Source organism: Lithobates pipiens, unplaced genomic scaffold, assembly GCF_037356315.1.
Source record: "Lithobates pipiens isolate NorthernLeopardFrog02 unplaced genomic scaffold, aLitPip1_a1.2 Scaffold_10, whole genome shotgun sequence".
In the NCBI taxonomy this organism is placed as follows: Eukaryota; Metazoa; Chordata; class Amphibia; order Anura; family Ranidae; genus Lithobates; species Lithobates pipiens.
In genome coordinates, this window is record NW_027507686.1 from 32,111,419 (window position 1) to 32,127,537 (window position 16,119).

A 16,119-nucleotide genomic window follows, 5' to 3' on the forward strand; every position below is an offset into this window, starting at 1 on the left:
AACAATGACAAACACTCAACTTTTAGTTGACAACATCCATGGACTTTTCTCCTGCAAAGAGTGCTTATTCCAATCTGAAATACAATTAGTTAATGGGGAAAACGAAAAACACAACAAAGCATATGTATCATCACAACATTTTAGCTTCATTTGTAACTCTTTTTAGTACTATTATTTTTCATTGTTTGCAAACAATTACTAACTAATGAGCTCATGGTACCATGTGATAATCGATTATGCATTTACAATAACCTAACCCCTGTTCTGTTACATTTTTCCCACTGTTCTCACTTTGAGAGACCTGCAAACAAATGCAAATGTCCGTATACGAACCAGTTTAACTTCTTCCTGGTCTCTGGAAAAAGGAACACACAAGTGATTACACACAATTCTTATGTTAATCAGCAGTATTGGATATTACTCAGGAAAAGTTTACAAAGACTGACAATAAGAGAAGAGTAAAGAAACACAAGATAAAAAAAAAACTCATAACAGAAACATCTTTTAACCACACAAAAGAAAAACCACAATACCAATTCAGGGGTTTATCCCTAAAAGTACAAAACAAAAAAAATGTATATCTATATCCAGGTCCTCTATCATATTCTGAACTTGAAACTTGCATCAAACCTTTTTCATAGCCGGGAAACATTGACCAGAATATTCTTACCATGCTTGCAGCTCACTAAGTTCTGCTAACATTGTTTCCCCCAGTGCTATATTTGAGTAACCATGCGTCTATCTCCATTTTGACTCTAAGCAACTGTCCTACATATTGCTTTTTAGTTTCTAGACCCCGCATTTGCGTTTTACACGGGAAATGGGTTTGATTACTATGGGCTCCGTACTGTGGATGGCTACCCCACCTGGCTGAATAACACACATGAAGCCTTGGGGTCGTTTTCGGGTATAATTTCCTTTCGATATCATTATTCCCCGCCCGACAATATTTTGAAGTGTGACCCCCCCTTTTACACAAAAAACATTTTAGTTCTGGTTTCCCTGCATAGGCCATTTTTTTTAGCATATGGCGCTGGAAACCCACATTGCTGGATAATATTACTGCGATTGGAATGCACAGACTTTACACTTTCGTTGTCTGAGGAGTCATCCGAAGTGTCAACTCCTGAGTCAATTTCAAGTGCAGTTATCCCACCTTTATTTGCTTCTTTCACATCGATTCCCATCACAGTACTATCATTTGCAGTGATAATAGCATACGGGTTTTCTTCATATTTCACTTCTAGCTTTTCTATACACTGAGCATGTGTGGAGGGTACCTCCACTATTGCACACTTGGAGGATAACTCCATTATGGCTGCTTGTGCCTTAAGCCTTGTGATAACCTGCAAATTCTCAGCCTCCCTTTGATTCAAAGAGGCAATGCAACTTTCTCTTAATTTACACGTTTGTTCTAATTCATCTAATCTCTGTTGCAATACACATTTCTCAGTCACTAATTGTTTAATCCGACTACTAGTATCTGCATCAGCCTTTTCAATCCTCATTGCTACATCACTTACCTGTTCCATCACTTTTTCTCTATCAGCAAACCATTCTAATTCTTTTTGTTCCGCAATTTCTTTCATTCTCAGCAACATGCATACAGAATTGGCTATTCTCTTTTTCTTGCCCTTTTTTGAAGATTTTTTATACTTTATGGCATCATTATGAGTATTGCATTGTTTCAATAGATCATTGAATTGGTGTGTTAAAGCATCCTTTCTTATACTGTTGAATTGAATACAAGCATTTTTCCCAAGAAACTCTTCAAGGATATCCATTGACATGCTAATTAGCCTATCCACACTACAGTTGCTTAGACAATAGAAAACAGACAACAAATGGACAACCCCCCCTAGTCTTACCAAAAAAAAAACAACAAAAAAAAAAAACAGATACGAACGTTTAAATCTACAGTGACTTGTGGTTCTACAGCATACAAGACACAAGGCACACTCTTAATCAATGCCTTGGTTTTATTGGACCAGAGCTATTTCACTCTCACGTGTGTAGAAATAAAAACCTATACTTCCCCCACTTTTCCTTTTTCCTCAAAGATGTATGGTAATTCCTGCCGCTCTCTAACCAACACTGCATTAGCAATACACTAAACAAACAGATACCAAACACCCAAAGACACAGATGAAGCTGTTTAGAAGCTAGCTTTGACCTGTAGTCCCACTCCAAATACAGACAAAAAAAAAACTGCGGGGAAAAAAAAAATAAAAAAATAAAAAAATGCAAAAAGCCAAAAAAAAAACAAAAAACAAAAAACAAATACAAATCCGTTTACTCACGAACTTCTTTAGGAGAACACACTCTTATTCAATGTCCTTCTATCCGATAGCAGGTCATAGGGAATTTCTTTTGGGACAGAAAGCTTTTTCACAATCACGTGGATATTTCCACTTTCCCTCAAAATTGTATGATTTATCCTGTCAATCTGCGGTTATATCACAAAACCAGGGATGATCAGTCCCCCTATCTCGCCAGTGTGCCAATTTGCCCTCTGGTTACAAGTTTCTGCAGCAAACACAACAATACGTACATATATATATATATATATATCAGTCACAGTTCTCACCAGGTTTTACGCGTGCGTTTATACCAGTGAAATATCTCACAGAATTTTCCTGCTCATCCAAGCGTGGTTTCAGAATTCGCGAGCCAGCGCCAATATTGTCCACACTAGAGATGACTTTCAGTTCTGGGTGTCTGAGCATCTGTGCTTACAGGGACTCAAATAAAAATACCTTAGATTTTTGTGGATTCTGTGTAAAAATACGTTTTACACGCCTTCTGGGGTGCCAAATGAAGTAACTGATCAATTCACTCTATTCTTATTATTATCAGTTATGTATTCCTTTGTCTAGTCCCTATAGTTCAGCTAATCTATCAATTACGCCAAGCACATGTTATTGTTAATATCACAATACTACCACCCTTGTCTATGAAATCAATACACGGTCTAAGATCAATCAAATCTCATTTATTTCCCAAGGAAATAATACAGCGTGCATAAGGTATCAATAGAAGTTACAATAATACATAGCATACAATCAAAGTATAATATAAGCCATACTTATCCGACCTTCGCAGCTACGCCTCATGATGGAATAAAAAAAGCGAACTCATGGTTGCAACCCTTTTTTGTTAAACATACCTCAGCCAAACCACACCCCATAGCCCATCCTACTCTTTCCCGTAGACCAATCAGCGTCTCTGGGGCGTTTCCTCCCCCAGGCTAACAGTCCTGCCATACTTGGCCTCTGGGGGGCAGTGTTTGCCCATGAATTGCAACTGCTCCGACTGGATTGCCATCTTGTGGCTTGATCTCGGTCGCCCCACCAGCTGTCCTTTGTTCTTGCAGACAAGCCGGCGCCATATTATCTTTGAAGTTCAGTACATTCCAGGTGGGCTGAATAGAACTCATTCTGCTATTCAAATTGTGTCACATTCCTTGCTTTTAAACATGTGAGACTGCCTGGCATCAATATGGCTGAGTTCGGCTGTACAAACAGCTGTGTAGATGTATAATAATAATTCCTGTCTGATTCCAACAGCAGGACAGCTCGTTCTGTTGAAAAACAGACTTCCTGGCTAGATCATCATGTGAAAATAAAAGATAGAAAGCCTAAAGAAAACGAATGAAGCCACTGCGTCTAGGAGTTTGTAAGCTGCAATATAATGTTTACTATTGGCTTTAATTAAAAAAATGATGATGTTGCAGCTTAGGGGGGTGCCTCTCTTGCCTCGGCCCAGTCCCTCATGGCTGCATTCTGATCCGATTTCCATATTTTCTCTCTTTCAGGTGTCTGCAGAACACGGACATCGTAAAAATTATGCTAGAAATGTTCAAAGCCAAAGCTACTCTCCCAGCCACATCCGAGGACTGCCTGTACCTCAATATCTTCACTCCGGCCGACCGCGGACAGGACGCCAAACTACCGGTGAGTCTGGCTGCAGATTATGGGAGATATTGCTGGATTGTAGTCGGGAAATACATATATTTATATATACATAGATATGTAGATCTATATATATCTATATAGATATATATATGTAAATCTTTTATTGATTCTCTCCAGGTGATGGTGTTCATTCACGGTGGTGCATTCACTATAGGAGGATCCTTTATGTTTGAGGGTGCTGCGCTGAGCGCCCACGAAAATGTCATTGTTGTTTCCATCCAGTACCGCCTGGGGATTCCAGGATTCTTCAGGTAACGCACCATACACCTCTCTCTGAACAATCAGTTGGTCCAGAGATTCTGGCAGCTGAAGTTCTATGCCTTGTACACACGGTCAGAAATTCTGACCACAAAATCCGTCTGATTTTTTCTGATGGATTTTGTCCGAAACTGGTGTTGCATACACACGGTCAGACAAAGTTGTCAGAAAATCCGATCGTTCAGAAAGCGGTGACGTTCGTTGCGTACGACAGGACTACGTAAAAGCCAGTAGCCAATAGCTTTGGTCTCGTAATTTGATCTAAGCATGCGTGCCACTTTGTCCAATCGGAATTCTCTACAAACGGTCGGAAAAAGTCAAATCGTTTTTTTTTGTCAGAAAATTTTAGATCCTGCTCTCAAATTTTTTCTGTCGGAATTTTCGATGGATAGAGCAACGAACGTCACCACTTTCCGACTGTGTGTGGAATTTCTGATGAAAAAAGTCTGATAGAGCCCACACACGATTGGATTTTCCGACAATATAATCGGACCGTCTGTACAGAGCATTCGACTTTTTTCATTCATAATAGTATTTTTTTATTTATTTTTTTACACTGCCCATAGAGTTTTTTTTTTTTTTTTCGTTTTTAAATGAGTTAACTAACAGAATAAGATGTGAAAAAATGTTTTATATAAAAGTGGGTACTCACAAAATGCAGCTGACAAAAGGCCATAAAAACAATGCATGGACACGCACAGAACACGGGGTACAGCTAACGGGTTTCGGGGACGTATCCCCCTTCCTCAGAGCTAGGCTAGCTTTTGTGGCTACCCACTTTTATATAAAACATTTTTATTATTAAATTATCTGTGGTAATGCACTAGGTGTGCGCGCCTTCCATTTCTCTTTTTCTTGATTTTCCTATAAATTCAGATGCCTGTATCTCTTGACAACATTCATTCTCTAACAACTTCAGGAGGTACGTGGCCCTGGAAAAGAACTAACGTAGCCATTTCTCCTCATTTGAATACGACCTGCCAGACTACTGGAAGCAGAAGAGGAGACTGTGAATGGCGCCATTAGGAGGCGTGTCTTTATTCTTGAAAACCATTTTTTTTACTGTCGCATGATCTCTATAACATTTTGTTTTTCAGCTCCGGGGACAGCCAGGCTCCAGGAAATTATGGATTCCTGGATCAGGTGGAAGCACTGCGCTGGGTGCAAGAGAACATTGTGGATTTCGGGGGCGACCCAGACTCCGTCACCATATTTGGAGAGTCCGCTGGTGGGATGAGTGTCTCTGCATTGGTAACTATAGAAGAAACTTTTTTCTATAGGATAAAAAAACGTGAAATTTGACTTGTTTTCCAAAGTACTGACTCCAAAACCATCATCCTCCCTTCAGTACCTAGTGAGTCACCAAGCTGTTGCCTTCTAATGAGAACACTATGTCTGACTGCGGTCATGCTGATCCAGTGGCTCCAGTACTTTCTAAGGCTTTGACTTGGAACAAATAAAGAGTTCTATCAATTTTATGATCTGCTTACTGGTCCCGGGCAGCATCTCAAAGAAACAAAACCACAAAGAACCAAGAAGCTGGCATCCTAAGGAGGTCAGCATTACCAACCTCCATATTTCTCTCAGTACTAGTTTCCTCAACATAATAGAGCATGGATGAGGATGACAGCCCTGGAGCCTGCACTACAGGCAAGTCGCATAAATGCGATACATTGTAGCTAATCTCTTCCTCTCTTTTTTCAGGTCTTGTCTCCACTAGCCAAGGGCTTGTTCCACCGAGCCATCGCTGAGAGTGGCGTGGCCCTTGTTCCAGGGCTGTTCACCAAGTCTGCCGAGGAGACCACCTTTGGGCGGAATGTAAGTCCTGGCGCTGATGGCGGATATGCGAAATCCATACACACAACCTGTCTGTTACTGAAAAAATAACTAGGGGAGGTCAGAAGGTCAAATGTCCAAGCTTGCAGCAGGTTGCTGTATGTGCCAGAATGATTGATTGGAATCAAAGAGAAGGTTGGAAGAGGACAGAGAAAGAGAGAGGATAGAAATGAGAAGGATGGAAGAGGATAGAGAGAGAGGAAGAGCGGATAGAGCTGAGGTGGAGGAATAAGAGGATGGAACAGAGAAGGATGAGGATAAAGATGAGTAGATGAGAGAATAGTATAGAGATGAGAAGATGGGGAGAGGGGACAGAGATGAGGAGACTGGAGAGAGAAGACAGATGAAGAGATGGGGGGGGGGGGGGGTCCAGAAAAGACAGAGAGGTTCTGTCAAGGTGCACAAACTGTTTCACATTAGGATGAGATTTTCTATCGATTGAGAAATGACATCACAGCTGACTGAGTTTCCACTGTTCTGTAATCAGACGCCATCTTGTTGCAGATAATCGCCAACATTTCTGGCTGTGATGTGGTGTCATTGGTGGATTGTCTGAAAGCAAAATCTGAAGAGGAAATGTTTTCCATAAATGCTGCTATGGTATTGTATATTCACCTATATAATGCCCCTTTATAGCTGATTACCACAAATGTCATCAAACCCAATGGATCTCATTCAGAGGATCGGCCATTGTGTCATTTAGTGTAGGTGGTCATTCATTTCAGAAGAAATACATTTGGCAGATATGTAAAGCAAAGTTTGTATATTGAGTTGGATCCGGTGCTGTTTTCATACAAACTGATCTTTTTGCTGAAAGTATGTTGAAATGAACCTAAAATTTCACCATGGTAAAATTAGCTTGAACAAAAAAATAATGGCATAGTATAGTTTTCTAACAAAGCCATGTGATAACAATTTCAGATCTAACATGACTTGGTGATTACATGACTATTTTCGTAAAGGATTGAGGTTCCTATGTTCCTCAGTATTTATTATCACGTCCACAGCTAATGAGGGGCCATTTTTTTGGCACAAGAATGGGTCTAGGACAGGGGTGTCCAAACTTTTTTCAAAGAGGGCCGGATTTCATGAAGTGAACATGCATGAGGGCCGACCATTTTGCCTGACTTTTTTTGAACCGTTAAAATGAAATGCAAATTAAATTTTTAACCAAAGTTTATTGCAAACGGCATACTTTTCATTTCGTCACATGGATGACAAATCTACACAGGTGTTAAATCACTCTGCCTTTCATATATGACACCCCCAGATCCGTCCACATATCGCAGTGCGATCTGCACACTCACACAGGAATCGGATCGCATGGTATGAACACCCATGCGATCCGATTCTGCTGCGGACCAAAAAAAAGGGTCCCGTGCGAGTTTGCTGCGGGAGCGATGCGAATTCAGCCATACTATCTGTATGGCTGAACTCGCATCGCTACGGAGATCGGATGTGATTTGCGCAGCAGTGTGAACCCAGCCTTATTCTCTCTCTCTTTAATTCTCTCTCGCTTTAATTCTCTCTCTCTTTATTTCTCTCTCTCTTTATTTCTCTCTCTCTTTCTCTCTCTCTTTCTTTCTCTCTCTAATTCTCTTTAATTCTCTTTATTCCTCTCTCTCTTTAATATTCTCTCTCTTTAATATTTTCCCTCTTTAATATTCTCTCTCTTTAATATTTTCCCTCTTTAATATTCTCTCTCTTTAATATTTTCCCTCTTTAATATTTTCCCTCTTTAATATTCTCTCTCTTTAATATTCTCTCTCTTTAATATTCTCCCTCTTTAATTCTCTTTAATTCTCTTTATCGGTAATTATCTTTACCTTTTTTCTCCTCTGTTCTGGCTTTCAGGCAGCTGACAGCGCGCGGCGCCGCAAACAATCTGCGCCGCCAATCCGCGCCGCCAATCACAGGCACTGAGAGATCTGCAGCTGCTGCAGGGACAGCTCAGTGTCTGCTATTGGCGGCGTGTGCTGTCAGCTTCCCGGAGGCCTTGGACCGCCCCCAGCATCTGACCGTCAGTGGGAGGCGGGGATGAGAGGCGGGGTGAGAGGCACTAGCAGCCAATCATCGCCACCAATCCCCGCCGGAATCACAGGCTCCGGACCTGCCGCACACGCCTCAGCTTGTTAGAGAGGCGCTTGGGGTGTGTGGAGCCAGGCGGGCCATAATGCAGGAGAGGCTGGGGGCAAGGTGGGGGCCATACAAAACCGGACCGCGGGCCGCAAATGGCCCGCGGGCCAGACTTTGGACATGACTGGTCTAGGAGAAGTTCCCAAAATTCCTAGGAAACATTTAAAGTCCATTTCGCCTTTAAAGCGGAAGTCCACCCTAAAGTGGACCTTCCGCTCATCGGAACCCTCCCCCCCCTCTGGCGCCACAATTGGCACCTTTCAGGGGGGGAGGGGGGTGCAGATACCTGTACAGTACAGGTATCTGCACCCACTTCCGGGATAGCTCTCTGCGGAAAGGGGCATAGATTACACCCCTTTCTGCAAGTGCCCGCCCCTTTCCGCAAGTGCCCCGCTGCCTGCTGGGAAACACACAGATCCCAGAGGCAGCGGGACCGTCCTTATTGCACAGCGCGACTCGCACATGCGCAGTAGGGAACCGGGAAATGAAGCTGAAAGGCTCCATTTCCTGATTCCCATACCCAAGATGGCGGCGGCAGCACCCGAGAGACGATCTAGAGATCGGCTTCGGGTGCCGACATCGCGGGCGCGCTGGACAGGTAAGTGTCAAAATTTTAAAAGTCAGCAGCTGCAGTATTTGTAGCTGCTGGCTTTTAAAAAAAAGAAAAACGCGGAGTCCCGGCGGACTCCCGCTTTAAAAACCATTGGTCTTCCATATTGACTTCAAGGCATTTAAAGAGGAAGTAAAGGCACTTTCTATTTTTTTTTTTTTAAATGCAACCTGCAAGGAAAAGGCATAATGAGTTAGTATGCATAGCATACTAGCTCATTATGAATAACTTACCTGAGAACGAAGCCCCCGAAGTGGTTCTCCTTCTTCATCTTCACCGGAGTGACTTCCGAGTCTCGCTACTCCTGCGCTGTGATTCGCCATAGCCGCGATGACGTCACTCCCGCTCATGAGCACGGGAGCCGACACAAGCGACATATCGCCGTGATCTGTGGCCTGCTCAGTGCGCCTGCGCAGTAGAAAGCTGTCACTATCTTTTTGTAAAAATCTCCTAAACCGTGTAGGTTTAGGAGATATTTATTGGACCTATAGGTAAGCCTTAATCTAGGCTTGCCTGTAGGTCAAAGTGGTTTGTAAGGGTTTACAACCACAAACTGTTGGTATGTGGACCTCTACCACTGACTCCAGTCATCAGCTGTGATGATAGTGATAGTTTCAGCATGCTCAAGCATTGGAGTGTCATCGTGAATAATGCTTCCATTTTCTGTTTTTGCAGGATATTCTTACTCCCTTAGTAACTGTCGATGGCATTTTCCTCCCAAAACCCGCAGAGCAAATCTTGGCAGAAAAAGAGCACAATCCGGTTGAGTTCATGACCGGTGTGGTGGAGCAGGAATGCGGCTGGGTTCTCCCCTCGGTAAGAGACTTGCTCCATACGGCTCCACTGATATCATAGATTGCAGATGGCTCCAGGACTACGTAAAAGGGAACTCTGCCACTTAATGCTTTTCATGTCCGGTGTCTTGGATGCCTCCTATGGCTTCATGCACATGGCCAAGCAATATGCAGAGCCTACCCTCTGCCACCTTATACAGCCGCCCCTTGAGATGACTGGGCAGAGGCAGCTGCACGTGGTTGTATGCTGGTATTTACGCAAAGCACTCACAGGCATATGGTGAGATCGCAGATAATTTGAGTCTGGAGAATATGTCAGTGCACATGTGGATGCTGTACCCAAACACCAGTGCCCAACTGCATACAATGTTTCTTCCTATTCATCTTGATGGGCAGCTGTACGTGACGGTAGCTCTGCACGCTGTATGGCCCCTGTGAGACCATGATGGAGGGATTATGCAACAGAGAGGAGCATGTCCAGCTGAAGGAGTTTAGCCATGGGATCTAACATAAGTATTTGCCTTTCCATAACATAGAAGGAAAATATCTCATGAGTGCGTTTTCAGTCTAAGGTGGTGAGGGGTGAATTCACTTTGGGTTGGAAATTATATGAAGATTGCTGGTATATGAAGAGTGATTGAAATCAGAATGTCTTTTTGTTAGATTTTGAATGCACTTAGTTCTATTATATTTATTTATTGTGTTACAATCGCATATTAAATGCTGTGATATCACTTAGGGGGTTTGTTTATTAAAAAAGTTATGTAAATGTAAATTAGTTCTGTGCAAATGGGTGCTAAATCGAATATTCTCAGCCTATAGTCTCCACAGACCGAATGTTATTTATTGAGAAAAACAAATGAATGGGGAAAATACTACAATATGGCTACTAGATGGAGGGGAGGCTCATGCTAATTTCCTATGATAGTGAGTGACATCTAGTGGCTGTAATGTGGTATTATCCCCATTCACACATCATCTATCTGCATAGTAATTTTGTCCACTTGCATAGAATGAATTTACATTAATTTTGATGGACAAACAGCTATGTATTTATTTTTTTATAAATACACCCCTTATTTCTTTTTTTGGGGTTTTTACATTGGGATTGGTTCTGTTATATATTTTGTATGTAGCAAGGGCCCCGACCCCACTAGAGACCTAATGGTGACCTTCAGAGTCAAGGAGAACTGACATCCTTCTTTGTAGAGTGGGTTACCAGGCATGGTGGGTGAGATGCAAGAAGAAATGCTGGGAGCCAGTCACGTTTTGAATGCGAACAAGAGATTTATTGACTCTTAACAGAACTGTGGGAGAGGGTTAGGTCCAGGACACCCTTGAGTAGATGCAATGCTAATTGGCAGACTCTGAGACTTCTATAGGTAGACAGCTTTACAGTGGAAGGCCCAAGTCGGATAACACTTCTGTATAGGTAGGACTGATGTCTCCTATGGCAACTAATCTAGCAACAGTCAATAAAAGGTAGTTGTACATAACTCTTGGTAACACAGGACAGTCTGTTTTTTATCTCTCAGTATCTCACTGTAAATCTTCACTCACTGAGCTCCCAGTCTCCACTGAACCCCCCTGAGCTCTTCCACAGCTATCCTGCTGTATACTCCTCAAGCATCACCCCTATCCTGCTGGGTCCCTGGCTTGGCACTTGCTGAACTTTCCCACTTCTTCTCTGTCCCCGGCTGGTGAGAAGACTGCTCTGGTACTTGCTCAAGCTTACTCACTGTAGTCTCCGGTAGGAAGATGGATGGTCCCTTAGTGGCAATAGCTTCCATTCTACCTCCGACCACAACTGGTTCCCTATTCAGCTGAACCTTCTCAACTTAGTTGGATTGGACTCCAATCCTGCAGTCCCAACCCTAGGCTGCTTCTCCTGCTCCTGGATAGGCCGCAGGCAGCGTATCAGCCAGGTGTCCCCGGGATAGGCCTCAGGCTTCCGTTCTAGCATCCTGGGGCAACATAAAATATGTCCACCTAGACAGCTGCCCAAGTGGCACAGAACCCCCAATCACCTGGCTCCACCCAAATAAATAGGCTCTCCCAGCAGGTCAAGGGGCTAAAGAAACCTGACAATTGGCTGAGACATCCCATCCATTCATACTGACCTTGCGAAGACCCCTGTCATTCTAATGTTATCAGCCACAGTGACAGAAGAGAAAGGGTGCAGCAATTCCAGAATTAGAGGAGAATCAATTGATCTTCTAATGATTAGCCAGGAAAATTACCACCTGACTAACTCAATTTTACTATCAACCCTGCCTAAACACCAGGGTGCTACACCCTCCCCCTGTCTAGGAAACTATATCTTACAAAGAAAAAAATGGAGCTCTCAATCCTGAGTGAATGTCCTGGCAAAAATTGGGATAGGTAGGGTAACAAGGAAGGATAAACAAGATAATCGTACATGTGGCGTACCACATGAAGTAAGTATACATTGTATATGTACATAGGCAAATGGCAGTTCACACAATGGCATATAAATAGAAGACTCCGACATTGGGAGCTTATGTCATGAGACATGTGAAAATCAGTTTCCCTATGGGAGTCATCTTAACTTGTCCAACTTTGAAAATGATTGACATTTGCCACGTCACCTGCCACACGTTGCGGATTGTCTCTTGCTGTGTCACTTTCCTGCTAAGGTGGTCTCTTGCTGTGTCCCAGAGTCAGACAGCAGGTTACCAGTGAGGCAGCAGAGAGATGATGTCATCTCTCTGCTTCCCACGGCTGCCTGCACAGTGAGAGCGGAACTGCACTGCAGGGATGCAGGGAGGGCGTCGGGTGGTGAGAGATGTCATCTCTTTGCTCCCCTGCCTGCCGGCTCACTGATTGGACAGCCATCTGCTCACCCACCGAGCCTCCCAGCTGTTCGCCCGTTCTCTCACCCGCCCGCCGAGCCTCTCGCTTGCTCACCAACCGAGCAGGCCGACAGCTTGCCCACCTGCGGAGCCGCCCGATCTCTCACCCACAAAGCAGCCCGCCCACTCACTCACCCGCATTCTCATTGCCCCCCCGCCGATCGGACCCTGCTTCCCACAAAGCCAGGCGAAATCCCAATGTAGCTGTAGCCGGTTGCTAGGGGCAACTGTTGCAGGACTAATGCCTTTTCCCCACGTTGGGCACCAAATGTAGCAAGGGCCCGACCCCTAGAGGCCTAATGATGACTTTCAGAGTCAGGAAGAGCTGACCTCCTCCTTTGTAGAAGGGGTTATCAGGCATGGTGTGTGAGATGCAATAAGAAATGCTGGGCGGCAGCCACTTTTTTTAATGCAAACAAGACATTTATTGATCTATTGGATGGTCCCTTGGTGTCGACAGCTTCCCTTCAAACTCCGACCACAACTAATTCCCTGTCCGGCTGAACCTTAACTTGGTTGGACTCCAATCCTGCAGTCCCAACCCTACACTGCTTCTCCTGGATAGGCCTCAGGCAGCCAGGTGTCCCTGCAATAGGCCTCAGGCTTTCAGCCTAGCAGCTTGGGCCGACATAACACATGTCCACCTAGACAGCCGTCCAGGTGGCACAGAACCCTGATCATCTGAGTCCACCCAAATAAATAGGCTCTCCCAGCAGGCCAAGGGACTAAAACCCCTGCCAATTGGCTGAGACATCCCATCCATTCATACCCCTGACCTTGCGAAGCCCTCTGTCATTCTAATGTCACCAGCCACAGTGCCACCTAGTGACAGAAAAGAAAGGCTGCAGCAATTCCAGAATTAGAGGGGAATCAATTGATCTTCTAACAATTAGCCAGGAAAATTACCACCTGGCAAACTAAATTTATAAGCAACCCTTGATAAACACCAGGGTGGTACATGTATATAGAAGCGCTACATTGTTTTCTAATTAAATGTATCAGGAGGACTGGAGCATTGACGTGTAGAAGGTGTGATGGAGTTTGTCACATTGTGAATGATATATGAGGAAGTGCAGAAGATGTAACATTTTTTTTTATTGGAACAACATTTTTATATAATTTGCTAACAAAACAATATCTAAATCAGCTATTTTAAAAACCATTCAACCTTAAAAATAATCAAGGTGACCCCCAAAGCATCTGAGGTTTCTTTTGTAATTGAAGTTATTGATCATCCTCTAACACTCTTGTTTTGAATTTCACTGTTTGGTGTAGTATTTCCCTACATTGTAAAGCACTGTGCAAACTGTTGGTGCTATATAAATCCTGTATAATAATTCTCGATTTCCTCATCACTTGCAGACAATGAATGTGAGCGGTTTGGTGGAAGGAATGGATAGAGAAACCATATCTTCTTGGCTACAGAACCATCCCATCATGGTAGTATCATCTCTGTGTGTGTCCACGTGTGTCACAATGTACACTGTGTGAATTATCATTGCTTAGCTTGTTTTATGGCTTCAGTTTACATCTGTGCAGGCAAAATTTGAATCCTCTGACAAGTGAGCTTGGCTGAATACAACTGAGGCTTAAAGGGACAGTCCGCAAGATTCACAGGCAGAACACATACTGTATATAGGAGCTGTTTTACCTGCCAGACAATGTGTAATATAACACACTTACTATTGTGACTCCTCACATAGCATAAGACTACTGGTGTTGATACTTATCAGATCCTGCACTTCTGCAGACTTTGTGCCACTGAACCTGTCTCCTGCCTACTCTCTGACTACTCATGACACCCACACTGGTGATGTCCACCTGTAAAGACTCCTTCCCTATTCAACTTGCAGAACAACCACACCCACCGTAAGCCTGACCTGATTTACAGCTAGTGTATATTCATTCACTGTAAAGATTTATTCCAGGTGATTATTTTGGCAGAATATAAAAATTATTAATTTATGAAACGATACATAATTGAGCTACAATAAGTTTCATGTTCACTGCAGGCTGACCCCAAAAACCTAGTGACATCACTGCTCCATGAGCTATGGAATGCCTCATGCCTTTTGATATGACTGCTTCCTAGTGAGTTACTAAGCGTAGGCCGGATAGTCCGTGTACATCGTCCAGTTTTGCAGAGTGTCAGTAGATAGTGGGGTAGGACTGTCAGGGAAGAGTGGGGACAATGTCTTTTAACCAATCTGACTTTCTGGGTTCCAATTGGTTGCTGACAAATTTATAGCTAAATAAAAATGAAGCTGCTACAAATCTCTCAATGTGTTGCTCTCTGAATTGGTTTTATGGATGGCGGTCTTATTGCTGGTGATGACCATTGTATTCTAATCTCCGTCATTGCAGGGATCATTAGGAGCCGCCGTCCCGCTGTTGGTCGAAGAATATATTGGGGATGAGGTGGCTCCCACTGAAGTTCGCAACCGTTTCCTGGACCTTTGTGGAGACCTTCTTTTTGTAATGCCTGCCCTGAAAACTGTAAAATATCACAGAGGTGAGTACGGGACATTCCTGATTCCCTATTTGTATAAAATACCCAAACAAATCTGGCCAACCCTTGCATTGCAGTAGCTAAACATTTTATGAGATCATTGGTCCCGAGAATCCATGAAAAGCATTCCTAGCCCTGGGGAGACACATTTACCTGCATACAGCTGGCTTTCCATCTGGTTGTCAAGTTTCTGAACCTATAATAGGACATGACGCCACTGGTTCCATAGTTAATGTTCATTGTCTGCCAATAATTTGAATGTTATTACATCTAAAGAAACATTGTTACATAGTTACCTACATAACTGCAACTCGATTTGGATGTTAACGTTGTGTATATGGGAAATCTGGTATATACCCTAAAGTACCATATCATGATCATTGTCCACTGCTGTGTCACCAAATCACCCAATACCTTCCTGCCATCACCAGTGGTGGGTGGAATGTGCTTTGATAAAGGGTGATGTATACATAATTCCAGACAAATGGTGGCCTGCTTGAACATAGTCTCACTCCTTGACATAGCTATGTTTCTTGCCCCCATTACATTGCTTTGGTAGCTGATGGGGGCCTGGGGATGCTAGCAGTTGAAGGGAGCTCAGGGATGATGGCAATTGATAGCATTCCAGGGACAGTGGCAGCTGAAGAGGTCATAGGGATACTGGCAGATGAAGGGAGCCTGGGGATGCTGAAAGCCGAAGGGGCCCAAGGATGATGGCAGTCGAAGGGAGCCCATGGTGATAGCAGCTGGAGGAGCCTAGGGATTCTGGCAACTGATGGAAACACAAGAACTCTGATAGCTGGAGGGAACCTGGGAGTGCTGGCATCTGGAGGGAGCCCGGGGATTGAGTCAATTGAAGGGTGCCAAGGAAATCTGGAAACTGAGGAGAACCTGGGGGTGATGGCAGTTAAAAGGAGCCTATGAATGATGCCAGTTGAATAAAACCAAGAAATTCTGGTAATAGCTAATAGGAGCCTGGAAATGCTGGAACCTGAAGGGTGTTTGGAAATGATGGCAGTTAATGAAAAACCTGGAGACACTGGCACCTGAAGGGAGCTTGGGGATGCTGAAAGCTGAAAAACCCAGGGATGCTGTTACCTAAAAGAGGTTAAGGTATCCTGGCGGTTGA

The 16,119-nt window shown here is 43.7% G+C and overlaps 1 protein-coding gene across 2 annotated transcripts in view; it reads left to right on the forward strand.

Moving 5' to 3' along the window:
* LOC143929061 (uncharacterized) overlaps positions 1-16,119 on the forward strand; it is a 71,224-nt gene that overhangs the window by 51,623 nt on the left and 3,482 nt on the right. For both annotated transcript variants that reach the window (XM_077453389.1, XM_077453390.1), the window contains exons 15-22: positions 3,815-3,953; positions 4,092-4,225; positions 5,330-5,483; positions 5,937-6,050; positions 6,573-6,668; positions 9,490-9,630; positions 13,844-13,921; positions 14,846-14,993. In XM_077453389.1, coding sequence (XP_077309515.1) covers positions 3,815-3,953; positions 4,092-4,225; positions 5,330-5,483; positions 5,937-6,050; positions 6,573-6,668; positions 9,490-9,630; positions 13,844-13,921; positions 14,846-14,993 — 1,004 coding nt within the window. The remainder of the gene's footprint in view (positions 1-3,814; positions 3,954-4,091; positions 4,226-5,329; positions 5,484-5,936; positions 6,051-6,572; positions 6,669-9,489; positions 9,631-13,843; positions 13,922-14,845; positions 14,994-16,119) is intronic.